This window comes from Palaemon carinicauda, chromosome 3 (assembly GCF_036898095.1).
Source record: "Palaemon carinicauda isolate YSFRI2023 chromosome 3, ASM3689809v2, whole genome shotgun sequence".
NCBI classification, from domain to species: Eukaryota; Metazoa; Arthropoda; class Malacostraca; order Decapoda; family Palaemonidae; genus Palaemon; species Palaemon carinicauda.
In genome coordinates this window covers 163,937,490-163,950,546 of record NC_090727.1, presented here as the reverse complement: position 1 = coordinate 163,950,546, position 13,057 = coordinate 163,937,490, and the positions used below count along the sequence as shown (strand labels likewise).

At 40.7% G+C, this 13,057-nt stretch overlaps 2 protein-coding genes across 2 annotated transcripts; one reads left to right on the top strand and one right to left on the bottom strand.

Moving 5' to 3' along the window:
* Positions 1-2,776: 2,776 nt before the first annotated feature.
* Positions 2,777-5,050, bottom strand: LOC137635098 (troponin I-like). The gene is made up of 3 exons (XM_068367646.1): positions 4,926-5,050; positions 4,059-4,178; positions 2,777-2,924 (listed from the first exon to the last, which is right to left on the bottom strand). The coding sequence occupies exons 1-3, from the start codon at positions 5,048-5,050 to the stop codon at positions 2,777-2,779; spliced, it is 393 nt and encodes a 130-aa protein (XP_068223747.1).
* Positions 5,051-5,241: 191 nt separating this feature from the next.
* On the top strand, positions 5,242-10,059 carry LOC137635082 (uncharacterized). Its single transcript, XM_068367645.1, has 2 exons — positions 5,242-6,156; positions 6,538-10,059. Exons 1-2 carry the CDS (start codon positions 5,242-5,244, stop codon positions 10,057-10,059), a joined length of 4,437 nt encoding a protein of 1,478 aa, XP_068223746.1.
* The last annotated feature ends 2,998 nt before the right edge of the window (positions 10,060-13,057 follow it).

Genomic DNA, 13,057 nt, shown 5'->3' with positions numbered 1-13,057 from the left:
ATATATATATATATATATATATATATGTGTGTGTGTGTGTGTGTGTGTGCTTATATATATGTATATATATATTCATTTATATACATACATATATGTGATTACATATTTTCTCATTGAAGAAGGTATTTTTTATATAATGCTATAAATCAATAAAAGGATAGCTATATGTCCTTACAACGTCACTATTAATATATATATATATATATATATATATATATATATATATATATATATATATATATATACCTATGAATTATATAAAGTAAATGAGGAAAAAGTAGGAACTTTAAAGGATGGGAAAAATAGCAAGACTAACATTTACTTTTTCAAAATGATCACGTGATCACTAATTAGGATCGTTAGAAATAATTATATCAATTAAGTAAAGTCGATTTCTATGATAAGCATTTATAACCGCAATTATAGTCACCAAAAAAACAGCAATCACGAATGTTTAGTCTCAAACCTGTTCCTGCTATGTTTGTGACCCCGCTCTACCTTCATGTATTTCACCAATGATTACATTTTTTCCTATTCTTCATTTATACATTATTATTCACTTTCACCCAATCCCTTTTTATGTCTCCTTCGCCTTATGAATACTCGTTTTCTTTTCCCTTCAATTATCCTTTTGCCTGCATCTTTTTCTATTCTCCCTTTTTACCTTATTCTTTTTCATCTAATTCCTTATTGTCTTACTTGTCTCTTTCGCTCTCTTTCCCCTTTACCTTTCATCTCAAATTATCATTTTCTGTCAGCCTTCTTTATACCCTTTTTTAACCTTATCATCCGTTTGTATCCAATTCCTCTTCTTGTTATACGTCTCTTCCACCTAATTCTTATTCTCTTTCCTCTTCTACATTCATCCCAATTATCATTTTCTCCCTGCATTCTGTTTATATTCTTCCATTTTAACTTATTCGTTTTTATCCAATCCTCATCTTGTCACACATCACGTAATACTCAATCTCATTCCCATTACTCTTTCTTCCTCCAATTATCATTTTTTTCCTACATTCTTTTTATATTTCGCCTTTTAACTTATCCGTTCTCATCCAATTCTTCCTCTTGTTACACGTCTCCTCCTCCTAATGCATATTCCATTTCTCCTCCCCTTCCATGCTATACTCCTTTTTACCTCATCGTCTCTTCTATGCTCTCCTCCTTTATATCTTGTCTCTTCCATGTTCTCCTCCTTTTTACCTTGTCGTCTCTTCCATGCTGTCCTCCTTTTTACCTTGTCTCTTCCATGCTCTCCTCCTTTTTACCTTGTTTCTTCCATGCTCTCCTCCTTTTTACCTTGTTTCTTCTATGCTCTCCTCCTTTGTACCTAGTCGTCTCTTCTATGATATCCTCCTTTTTACCATATCTTCTATTCCATGCTCTCCTCTTTTTTACCTTGTCTTCTATTCCATGCTCTCCTCTTTTTTACCTTGTTTTCTATTCCATGCTCACCTCTTTTTTACCTTGTCTCTTCCATGCACTCCTCCTTTGTACCTTGTTGCGTCTTCCATGCTCTCCTCCTTTTTACCTCGTCTCGCCCATGCTCTCCTCCATTTTACCTTGTCTCTTCTATGCTTTCCTCCGTTTTACCTTGTCGTCTCTTCCATGCTCTCCTCCTTTTCACTATGACTTCCATTCCATGCTTTCCTCTTTTTTACCTTGCCTCTTCCATGCTCTCCTCCTTTTTACCTTGTCGTCTCTTCCATGCTCTCCTCCTTATTAGCATGTCTTCTGTTACATGCTCTCCCCCTTTTTACCTTTTCTATTCCATGCTCTCCTCCTTTTTACCCTTGTCGTCTCATCCATGCTCTCCTCCTTTTTACTATGTCTTCTATTCCATGCTCTCCTCCTTTTTACCTTGTGTCTTCCATGCTCTTCTCCTTTTTATCATGTCTTCTATTCCGTGCTCTCCTTTTATTACTTTGTCTCTTCCATGCTCTCCTCCTTTTCACCTTGTCGTCTCTTCCATGCTCTCCTTATTTTTATCTCGTCGTCTCTTCCATGCTCTCTTCCTTCATACCTTGTCGTCTCTTCCATGCTCTCCTTTATACCTTGTCGTCTCTTCCATGCTCTCCTTTTTACCTTGTTTCTTCCATTCTCTTCTCCTTTTTTACCTTGTCGTATCTTCTATGCTCTCCTCCTTTTTACCTTGTCGTCTCTTCCATGCTCTCTTCCTTTGTATCTTGTCGTCTCTTCCATGCTCTCCTTTTTACCTCGTCGTCTCTTCCATGCTCTCCTCCTTTGTACCTTGTCATCTCTTCTATGCTCTCCTTCTTTTTACCTTGTTTCTTCCATGCTCTCCTCCTTTTTACCTTGTCGTCTCTTCTATGCTCTCCTCCTTTTCACCTTTTCGTCTCTTCTATGCTCTCCTCCTTTTCACCTTGTCGTCTCTTCTATGCTCTCCTCCTTTTCACCTTGTCGTCTCTTCTATGCTCTCCTCCTTTTCACCTTGTCTCTTCCTTGCTATCCTCCTTTTTACCTTGTCGTCTATTCTATGCTCTCCTTTGTACCTTGTCGTCTCTTCCATGCTCTCCTTCTTTTTACCTTGTTTCTTCCATTCTCTTCTTCTTTTTTACCTTGTCGTCTCTTCTATGCTCTCCTCCTTTTTACCTTGTCGTCTCTCTTATGCTCTCCTTTTTACCTCGTCGTCTCTTCCATGCTCTCTTCCTTTGTATCTTGTCGTGTCTTCTATGCTCTCCTTCTTTTTACCTCGTCGTCTCTTCTATGCTCTCCTCCTTTTCACCTTGTCGCCTCTTCTATGCTCTCCTCCTTTTCACCTTGTCTCTTCTATGCTCTCCTCCTTTTCACCTTGTTGTCTCTTCCTTGCTATCCTCCTTTTTACCTTGTCATCTCTTCTATGCTCTCCTCCTTTGTACCTTGTTTCTTCCATTCTCTTCTCCTTTTTTACATTGTCGTCTCTTCTATGCTCTCCTCATTTTTACCTTGTCATCTCTTCCATGCTCTCCTCCTTTTTACCTTGTCGTCTCTTCTATGCTCTCCTCCTTTTCACCTTGTCGTCTCTTCTATGCTCTCCTCCTTTTCACCTTGTCATCTTTTCTATGCTCTCCTCCTTTTCACCTTGTCTTCTCTTCTATGCTCTCCTCCTTTTCACCTTGTTTCTTCTATGCTCTCCTCCTTTTCACCTTGTTGTCTCTTCCTTGCTATCCTCCTTTTTACCTTGTCATCTCTTCTATGCTCTCCTCCTTTTCACCTTGTCGTCTCTTCTATGCTCTCCTCCTTTTTACCTTGTCGTCTCTTCTATGCTCTCCTCCTTTTCACCTTGTCGTCTCTTCTATGCTCTCCTCCTTTTCACCTTGTCATCTCTTCTATGCTCTCCTCCTTTTTACCTTGTCGTCTCTTCTATGCTCTCCTCCTTTTTACCTTGTCATCTCTTCTATGCTCTCCTCCTTTTCACCTTGTCATCTCTTCTATGCTCTCCTCCTTTTCACCTTGTCTTCTCTTCTATGCTCTCCTCCTTTTCACCTTGTCTCTTCTATGCTCTCCTCCTTTTCACCTTGTTGTCTCTTCCTTGCTATCCTCCTTTTTACCTTGTCATCTCTTCTATGCTCTCCTCCTTTTCACCTTGTCGTCTCTTCTATGCTCTCCTCCTTTTTACCTTGTCGTCTCTTCTATGCTCTCCTCCTTTTCACCTTGTCATCTCTTCTATGCTCTCCTCCTTTTCACCTTGTCATCTCTTCTATGCTCTCCTCCTTTTTACCTTGTCGTCTCTTCTATGCTCTCCTCCTTTTCACCTTGTCGTCTCTTCTATGCTCTCCTCCTTTTCACCTTGTCGTCTCTTCTATGCTCTCCTCCTTTTCACCTTGTCATCTCTTCTATGCTCTCCTCCTTTTTACCTTGTCGTCTCTTCTATGCTCTCCTCCTTTTCACCTTGTCGTCTCTTCTATGCTCTCCTCCTTTTCACCTTGTCATCTCTTCTATGCTCTCCTCCTTTTCACCTTGTCTTCTCTTCTATGCTCTCCTCCTTTTCACCTTGTCTCTTCTATGCTCTCCTCCTTTTCACCTTGTCTTCTCTTCTATGCTCTCCTCCTTTTCACCTTGTCTTTTCTATGCTCTCCTCCTTTTCACATTGTTGTCTCTTCCTTGCTATCCTCCTTTGTACCTTGTCGTCTCTTCCATGCTCTTCCTTTTTACCTTGTTTCTTCCATTCTCTTCTCCTTTTTCACCTTGTCGTATCTTCTATGCTCTCCTCCTTTTCACCTTGTGGTCTCTTCTATGCTCTCCTCCTTTGTACCTTGTCGTCTCTTCCATGCTCGCCTTCTTTTTACCTTGTTTCTTCCATTTCCTTCCCCTTTTTTACCTTGTCGTATCTTCTATGCTCTTCTCCTTTTTACCTTGTCGTCTCTTACATGCTCTCTTCCTTTTTACCTTGTCGTCTCTTCCATGCTCTCTTCCTTTTTACCTTGTCGTCTCTTCCATGCTCTCTTCCTTTTTACCTTATAGTCTCTTCCATGCTCTCCTTCTTTTTACCTTGTTTCTTCCATTCTCTTCTCCTTTTTTACCTTGTCATATCTTCTATGCTCTCCTCCTTTTTACCTTGTCGTATCTTCTATGCTCTCCTTCTTTTTACCTTGTCGTCTCTTCTATGCTCTCCTCCTTTTTACCTTGTCGTCTCTTCCATGCTCTCCTCCTTTTCACCTTATCGTCTCTTCCATGCTCTCCTCCTTTTCACCTTGTCGTCTCTTCCATGCTCTCCTCCTTTTCACCTTGTCTCTTCCATGCTCTCCTCCTTTTCACCTTGTCTCTTCTATGCTCTCCTCCTTTTCACCTTGTTGTCTCTTCCTTGCTATCCTCCTTTTTACCTTGTCATCTCTTCCATGCTCTCCTTCTTTTTACCTTGTCGTCTCTTCTATGCTCTACTCCTTTTTACCTTGTCGTCTCTTCCATGCTCTCCTTCTTTTTACCACGTCGTCTCTTCCATGCTCTCTTCCTTTGTATCTTGTCGTCTCTTCCATGCTCTCCTTTTTACCTCGTCGTCTCTTCCATGCTCTCCTCCATTGTACCTTGTCATCTCTTCTATGCTCTCCATCTTTTTACCTTGTTTCTTCCATTCTCTTCTCCTTTTTTACCTTGTCGTGTCTTCTATGCTCTCCTCCTTTTTACCTTGTCGTCTCTTCCATGCTCTCCTCCTTTTTACCTTGTCGTCTCTTCTATGCTCTCCTCCTTTTCACCTTTTCGTCTCTTCTATGCTCTCCTCCTTTTCACCTTGTCGTCTCTTCTATGCTCTCCTCCTTTTCACCTTGTCGTCTCTTCTATGCTCTCCTCCTTTTCACCTTGTCTCTTCCTTGCTATCCTCCTTTTTACCTTGTCGTCTATTCTATGCTCTCCTCCTTTGTACCTTGTCGTCTCTTCCATGCTCTCCTCCTTTTTACCTTGTCGTCTCTCTTATGCTCTCCTTTTTACCTCGTCGTCTCTTCCATGCTCTCTTCCTTTGTATCTTGTCGTGTCTTCTATGCTCTCCTTCTTTTTACCTCGTCGTCTCTTCTATGCTCTCCTCCTTTTCACCTTGTCGCCTCTTCTATGCTCTCCTCCTTTTCACCTTGTCTCTTCTATGCTCTCCTCCTTTTCACCTTGTTGTCTCTTCCTTGCTATCCTCCTTTTTACCTTGTCATCTCTTCTATGCTCTCCTCCTTTGTACCTTGTTTCTTCCATTCTCTTCTCCTTTTTTACATTGTCGTCTCTTCTATGCTCTCCTCATTTTTACCTTGTCATCTCTTCCATGCTCTCCTCCTTTTTACCTTGTCGTCTCTTCTATGCTCTCCGCCTTTTCACCTTGTCGTCTCTTCCATGCTCTCCTCCTTTTCACCTTGTCGTCTCTTCTATGATCTCCTCCTTTTCACCTTGTCGTCTCTTCTATGCTCTCCTCCTTTTCACCTTGTCTTCTCTTCTATGCCCTCCTCCTTTTCACCTTGTCTCTTCTATGCTCTCATCCTTTTCACCTTGTTGTCTCTTCCTTGCTATCCTCCTTTTTACCTTGTCATCTCTTCTATGCTCTCCTCCTTTGTACCTTGTCGTCTCTTCCATGCTCTTCCTTTTTACCTTGTTTCTTCCATTCTCTTCTCCTTTTTTACCTTGTCGTATCTTCTATGCTCTCCTCCTTTTCACCTTGTCGTCTCTTCTATGCTCTCCTCCTTTGTACCTTGTCGTCTCTTCCATGCTTGCCTTCTTTTTACCTTGTTTCTTCCATTTCCTTCTCCTTTTTTACCTTGTCGTATCTTCTATGCTCTTCTCCTTTTTACCTTGTCGTCTCTTACATGCTCTCTTCCTTTTTACCTTGTCGTCTCTTCCATGCTCTCTTCCTTTTTACCTTGTCGTCTCTTCCATGCTCTCTTCCTTTTTACCTTATAGTCTCTTCCATGCTCTCCTTCTTTTTACCTTGTTTCTTCCATTCTCTTCTCCTTTTTTACCTTGTCATATCTTCTATGCTCTCCTCCTTTTTACCTTGTCGTATCTTCCTTGCTATCCTCCTTTTTACCTTGTCGTCTCTTCCATGCTCTCTTCCTTTTTACCTTATAGTCTCTTCCATGCTCTCCTTCTTTTTGCCTTGTTTCTTCCATTCTCTTCTCCTTTTTTACCTTGTCATATCTTCTATGCTCTCCTTCTTTTTTTACCTTGTCGTCTCTTCCTTGCTATCCTCCTTTTTACCTTGTCGTCTCTTCCACGCTCTCCTCCTTTTCACCTTATCGTCTCTTCCATGCTCTCCTCCTTTTCACCTTGTCGTGTCTTCCATGCTCTCCTCCTTTTCACCTTGTCTCTTCTATGCTCTCCTCCTTTTCACCTTGTTGTCTCTTCCTTGCTATCCTCCTTTTTACCTTGTCATCTCTTCCATGCTCTCCTTCTTTTTACCTTGTCGTCTCTTCTATGCTCTCCTCCTTTTCACCTTGTCGTCTCTTCTATGTTCTCCTCCTTTTCACCTTGTCTCTTCTATGCTCTCCTCCTTTTCATCTTGTTGTCTCTTCCTTGCTATTCTCCTTTTTACCTTGTCATCTCTTCCATGCTCTCCTTCTTTTTACCTTGTTTCTTCCATTCTCTTCTTCTTTTTTACCTTGTCGTCTCTTCTATGCTCTCCTCCTTTTTACCTTGTCGTCTCTCTTATGCTCTCCTTTTTACCTTGTCGTCTCTTCCATGCTCTCTTCCTTTGTATCTTGTCGTCTCTTCTATGCTCTCCTTCTTTTTACCTTGTCGTCTCTTCTATGCTCTCCTCCTTTTCACCTTGTCGTCTCTTATATGCTCTCCTCCTTTTCACCTTGTCTCTTCTATGCTCTCCTCCTTTTCACCTTGTTGTCTCTTCCTTGCTATCCTCCTTTTTACCTTGTCATCTCTTCTATGCTCTCCTTCTTTTTACCTTGTTTCTTCCATTCTCTTCTCCTTTTTTACATTGTCGTGTCTTCTATGCTCTCCTCCTTTTCACCTTGTCGTCTCTTCTATGCTCTCCTCTTTTTCACCTTGTCGTCTCTTCTATGCTCTCCTCCTTTTCACCTTGTCTCTTCTATGCTCTCCTCCTTTTCACCTTGTCGTCTCTTCTATGCTATCCTCCTTTTTACCTTGTCATCTCTTCTATGCTCTCCTCCTTTGTACCTTGTCGTCTCTTCCATGCTCTTCCTTTTTACCTTGTTTCTTCCATTCTCTTCTCCTTTTTTACCTTGTCGTATCTTCTATGCTCTCCTCCTTTTCACCTTGTCGTCTCTTCTATGCTCTCCTCCTTTGTACCTTGTCGTCTCTTCCATGCTCGCCTTCTTTTTACCTTGTTTCTTCCATTTCCTTCTCCTTTTTTACCTTGTCGTATCTTCTATGCTCTTCTCCTTTTTACCTTGTCGTCTCTTACATGCTCTCTTCCTTTTTACCTTGTCGTCTCTTCCATGCTCTCTTCCTTTTTACCTTGTCGTCTCTTCCATGCTCTCTTCCTTTTTATCTTATAGTCTCTTCCATGCTCTCCTTCTTTTTACCTTGTTTCTTCCATTCTCTTCTCCTTTTTTACCTTGTCATATCTTCTATGCTCTCCTCCTTTTTACCTTGTCGTATCTTCTATGCTCTCCTTCTTTTTACCTTGTCGTGTCTTCCTTGCTATCCTCCTTTTTACCTTGTCGTCTCTTCCATGCTCTCCTCCTTTTCACGTTGTCATCTCTTCCATGCTCTCCTTCTTTTTACCTCGTCGTCTCTTCCATGCTGTCTTCCTTTGTATCTTGTCGTCTCTTCTATGCTATCCTACTTTTTACCTTGTCATATCTTCTATTCTCTCCTCCTTTTCACCTTGTCGTGTCTTCCTTACTCTCCTTCTTTTTACCTTGTCGTCTCTTCTATGCTCTCCTCCTTTTCACCTTGTCATCTCTTCCATGCTCTCCTTCTTTTTACCTCGTCGTCTCTTCCATGCTCTCTTCCTTTGTATCTTGTCGTCTCTTCTATGCTATCCTACTTTTTACTTTGTCATATCTTCTATTCTCTCCTCCTTTTCACCTTGTCGTGTCTTCCTTGCTATCCTCCTTTTTACCTTGTCGTCTCTTCTATGCTCTCCTCCTTTTCACCTTGTCATCTCTTCCATGCTCTCCTCCTTTTTACCTCGTCGTCTCTTCCATGCTCTCTTCCTTGGTATCTTGTCGTCTCTTCTATGCTCTCCTCCTTTGTAACTTGTTTTCTCTTTCATGCTCTCCTTTTTACCTTGTTTCTTCCATTCTCTTCTCCTTTTTTACCTTGTCGTGTCTTCTATGCTCTCCTCCTTTTCACCTTGTCGTGTCTTCCTTGCTATCCTCCTTTTTACCTGGTGGTCTCTTCCATGCTCTCCTTCTTTTTACCTCGTCGTCTCTTCTATGCTCTCTTCCTTTGTATCTTGTCATCTCTTCTATGCTCTTCTCCTTTTTACCTTGTCGTCTCTTCCATGCTCTCCTCCTTTGTACCTTGTCGTCTCTTCTATGCTCTCCTCCTTTTCACCTTGTCGTCTCTTCTATGCTCTCCTCCTTTTTACCTCGTCGTCTCTTCCATGCTCTCTTCCTTTGTATATTGTCATCTCTTCTATGCTCTCCTCCTTTGTACCTTGTCGTCTCTTCCATGCTCTCTTCCTTTTTACCTTGTTTCTTCCATTCTCTTCTCCTTTTTCACCTTGTCGTATCTTCTATGCTCTCCTCCTTTTCACCTTGTCGTCTCTTCCTTGCTATCCTCCTTTTTACCTTGTCGTCTCTTCCATCCTCTCCTTCTTTTTACCTCGTCGTCTCTTCCTTGCTATCCTCCTTTTTACCTTGTCGTCTCTTCTATGCTCCCCTCCTTTTCACCTTGTCGTCTCTTCTATGCTCTCCTCCTTTTCACCTTGTCGTCTCTTCTATGCTCTCCTCCTTTTCACCTTGTCGTCTCTTCCTTGCTATCCTCCTTTTTACCTTGTTGTCTGTTCCATGCTCTCCTTCTTTGTACCTCGTTGTCTCTTCCTTGCTATCCTCCTTTTTACCTTGTCGTCTTTTCTATGCTCTCCTCCTTTTCACCTTGTCGTCTCTTCCATGCTCTCCTTCTTTTTACCTTGTCGTCTCTTCCTTGCTATCCTCCTTTTTACCTTGTCGTCTCTTCTATGCTCTCCTCCTTTTTACCTTGTCGTCTCTTCTATGCTCTCCTTCTTTTTACCTCGTCGTCTCTTCCATGCTCTCTTCCTTTGTATCTTGTCGTCTCTTCTATGCTCTCCTCCTTTGTACCTTGTCGTCTCTTCCATGCTCTCTTCCTTTTTACCTTGTTTCTTCCATTCTCTTCTCCTTTTTTACCTTGTCGTATCTTCTATGCTCTCCTCCTTTTCACCTTGTCGTCTCTTCCTTGCTATCCTCCTTTTTACCTTGTCGTCTCTTCTATGCTCTCCTCCTTTTTACCATGTTTTCTTTTGCAAGCTCTCCTCCTTTTTACTTTGTGGTCACTTCTATGCTCTCCTTTTTACTTTGTCGTTTCTTCTATGCTCTATTCCATTTTACCTTGTCGTCTCTTCTATGCTTTCCTCCTTTGCATCTTTTCTCTTCTATGCTCTCCTCATTTTACCTTGTCTCTTCTATGCTCTTCTCCTTTTTACCTTGACATCTCTTCTATGCACTCCTCATTTTTACCTTTTTACGTGTGCTCCACCCAACACTCATTCTATTTTCTTTTTCTCTTCCTTCCTCTCTTCCTTTTCACCTTTTCGTTTGTTTACATCTATTTCCTCATCTTGTTACACGTCTCCTCCACCCAATACTTATTCTATTCCCCCTTTCTCTTTCTTCTTCTCTTTGTTTTTCCCGTGTCGTTTGTTTACATCTGATTCCTCATTTTGTTACACATTTGCTCCACCCAGTACTTATCCTATTTCCGCTTTGTCTTACAACCTCTCCTTTTTTACCTTGTCGTTCGTTTACATCCAATTCTTCATATTGATATACGTGTCGTCCACCCAATAATTATTCCATTTCCTCTTTCTCCTAAATTCTCCCTTCCTTTTTATTTTGTCTTTCGTTTACATCTAATTCTCATCTAGTTACACGTTTCCTGCACCCAATACTTGATCCCTTTTTCATCCATCCTCTCTTTCTTTTTACCTTGATCGTTTGCATCCAATTCCTCTATTTGTTACACGTGTCCACACAATAATTATTAGATTTCCTCTTTCTCATCATCCTCCCTTCCTTTTTACCTTGTTCTTCGTTTACATCCAATTCCTTATCTTGTTACACGTCTCCTCCACCCAATACTTATTCTATTTCCCCTTTCTCTTTCTTCCTCTCTTCGTTTTTCCTTGTCGTTCGTTTACAGCCAATTCCTCATCTTGTTACACATTTGCTCCACCCAGTGCTTATTCTATTTCCGCTTTCTCTTCCAATCTCTCTTCGTTTTTACCTTGTTGTTCGTTTACAGACAATAATTCATCTTGATATACGTGTCCTCTACCCAATAATTATTCTATTTCCTCTTTCTCATCATCTTCCCTTCTTTTTTATTCTGTCTTTCGTTTACATCCAATTCTCATTGTGTTACACGTTTCCTCCACCCAATAGGCCTACTTATTCAATTATCCCTTTCTCCTCCATCCTCTCTCTCTTTTTACCTTGTCGTTCGTTTACATCCAATTCCTCATCTTTTTACACGTCTCCCCCACCCAATACTTATTCGATTTCCCGTTCCTCTTCCATGCTCTCTTCCTCCTCCTACCATCATCCTTAAAGAGCTTCTTTACATCATGCCATCAAACTCCTCCTCATCTTCCTACACATGGCTCTTGCCTCTTGGCCCACATCGCCTTCCACATCCTCCTCACATCCTCGGTCCTCTCCGCTCATGAGTCGGTGCTGAGCTTCTTAAATTAGGGACCTGGTTCTCTTGATCCCTCCCCGAAAGAGTGATGGCCTTTTTCCATTGCCAGATGTTCGAGAATTTTACAAGAATGAATGTATCTGGCCGCTCTTCATTCATATTAGGCAAAAGAAGGGACCTGTTGGGGGGTTAGGTTGGGATATGGGAGGAATAGGGTATTACCTCCTGGCTCCCGGGCCCCCTTACCTCTCCCCTGCCTCCTGATCTCCCTGCGCAGGAAGGTATTTGCATGCATTTTGGCCTCTAGGGGTAAATGCCTTCCATTTTTCATATTTCTTCACTCCACATTTAAACCTTCGTTTTTTTCTTCCTTTTTACATTAGGCGTTTCTATATAATATTATTCACACTGGGGATATGCTGTGTTGCCAGTGTGCTCGAGGAATGTTATCATGTTTTATTCATATATATATATATATATATATATATATATATATATATATATATATATATATATATATATATAGATTTTCTCAGTATTTTTGTTTGTTGGTACATACTACTGTACATTCGAATTTCCAGGAAAATACTCTTTAAATGCAAATATTCCAAGAATTCAATGTCCATAGCTAGAAAATAATGATTTACAAAATTACCAAAGTTAAATCAATAAGAGAGAGAGAGAGAGAGAGAGAGAGAGAGAGAGAGAGAGAGAGAGAGAGAGAGAGAGAGAGAGAGAGAGAGAGAGAGAGAGAGAGAGAGAGCCAAATATACAGAGATAAAGATAATTAGCTAAGTGAGAAAAATAAGTTCTATGAGAGAGAGAGAGAGAGAGAGAGAGAGAGAGAGAGAGAGAGAGAGAGAGAGAGAGAGAGAGAGATGTACAGAGATAAAGTCAGTTAGCCAGGTGAAAAAAAGAAGTTCTATGAGAGAGAGAGAGAGAGAGAGAGAGAGAGAGAGAGAGAGAGAGAGAGAGAGAGAGCAAATGTATATGTATATACATATATATATTTCTTTCTGATCATCCTTAGGTCTCTCCGTCCCTCAGATAGTGTTTAAAGGTTTATAAATTCTAGGCCATGAATGGCAGAGGCAAGGGACAGTGACATTGCCTTAGCAAGCAGAACAATGCCTAAGAGACTGACCATAAATACAAATGATCAGTGCCCAAGCCCCCTCTCTAAACAAACTAGGACCAGGAAGGGGGAGGCAATGGCTGCTGTTAACTCAGCAGGTAGACCTGTGGGGTCCCCAAACCCCCCATCCTTAGATCACAAGGATAGTGAGATTGCGGACACTAAAGGAACGAAATTGAGTAGGACTCTAATCCCAGTCTGGTGACCACCAGGCAGTGACGTTACCAGTAGGCCACAACAAGCCTTGAAGAGAATTGGAGGGAGAGTAGTTTTACATTAGTGAGCGGTGTTGCGCATACTTGCATAAATATCTAAATATTTAGCTGTCATTTTTTATGTGGGGCGTATACTAGTTAAAATAGATATATACATATATATATATATATATATATATATATATATATATATATATATATATATATATATATGTATATATATATGTGTGTGTGTGTGTATATATATATATATGTGTGTGTGTGTACATATATATATATATATATATATATATATATATATATATATATATATATATATATATATATATATTATATATATATATATATACATATATATATACACATATATATATATATATGCGTATGTGTTTGTGATCGTGTGTAGATTTAAATTTAGCTCATGAATGGCACACTCAAG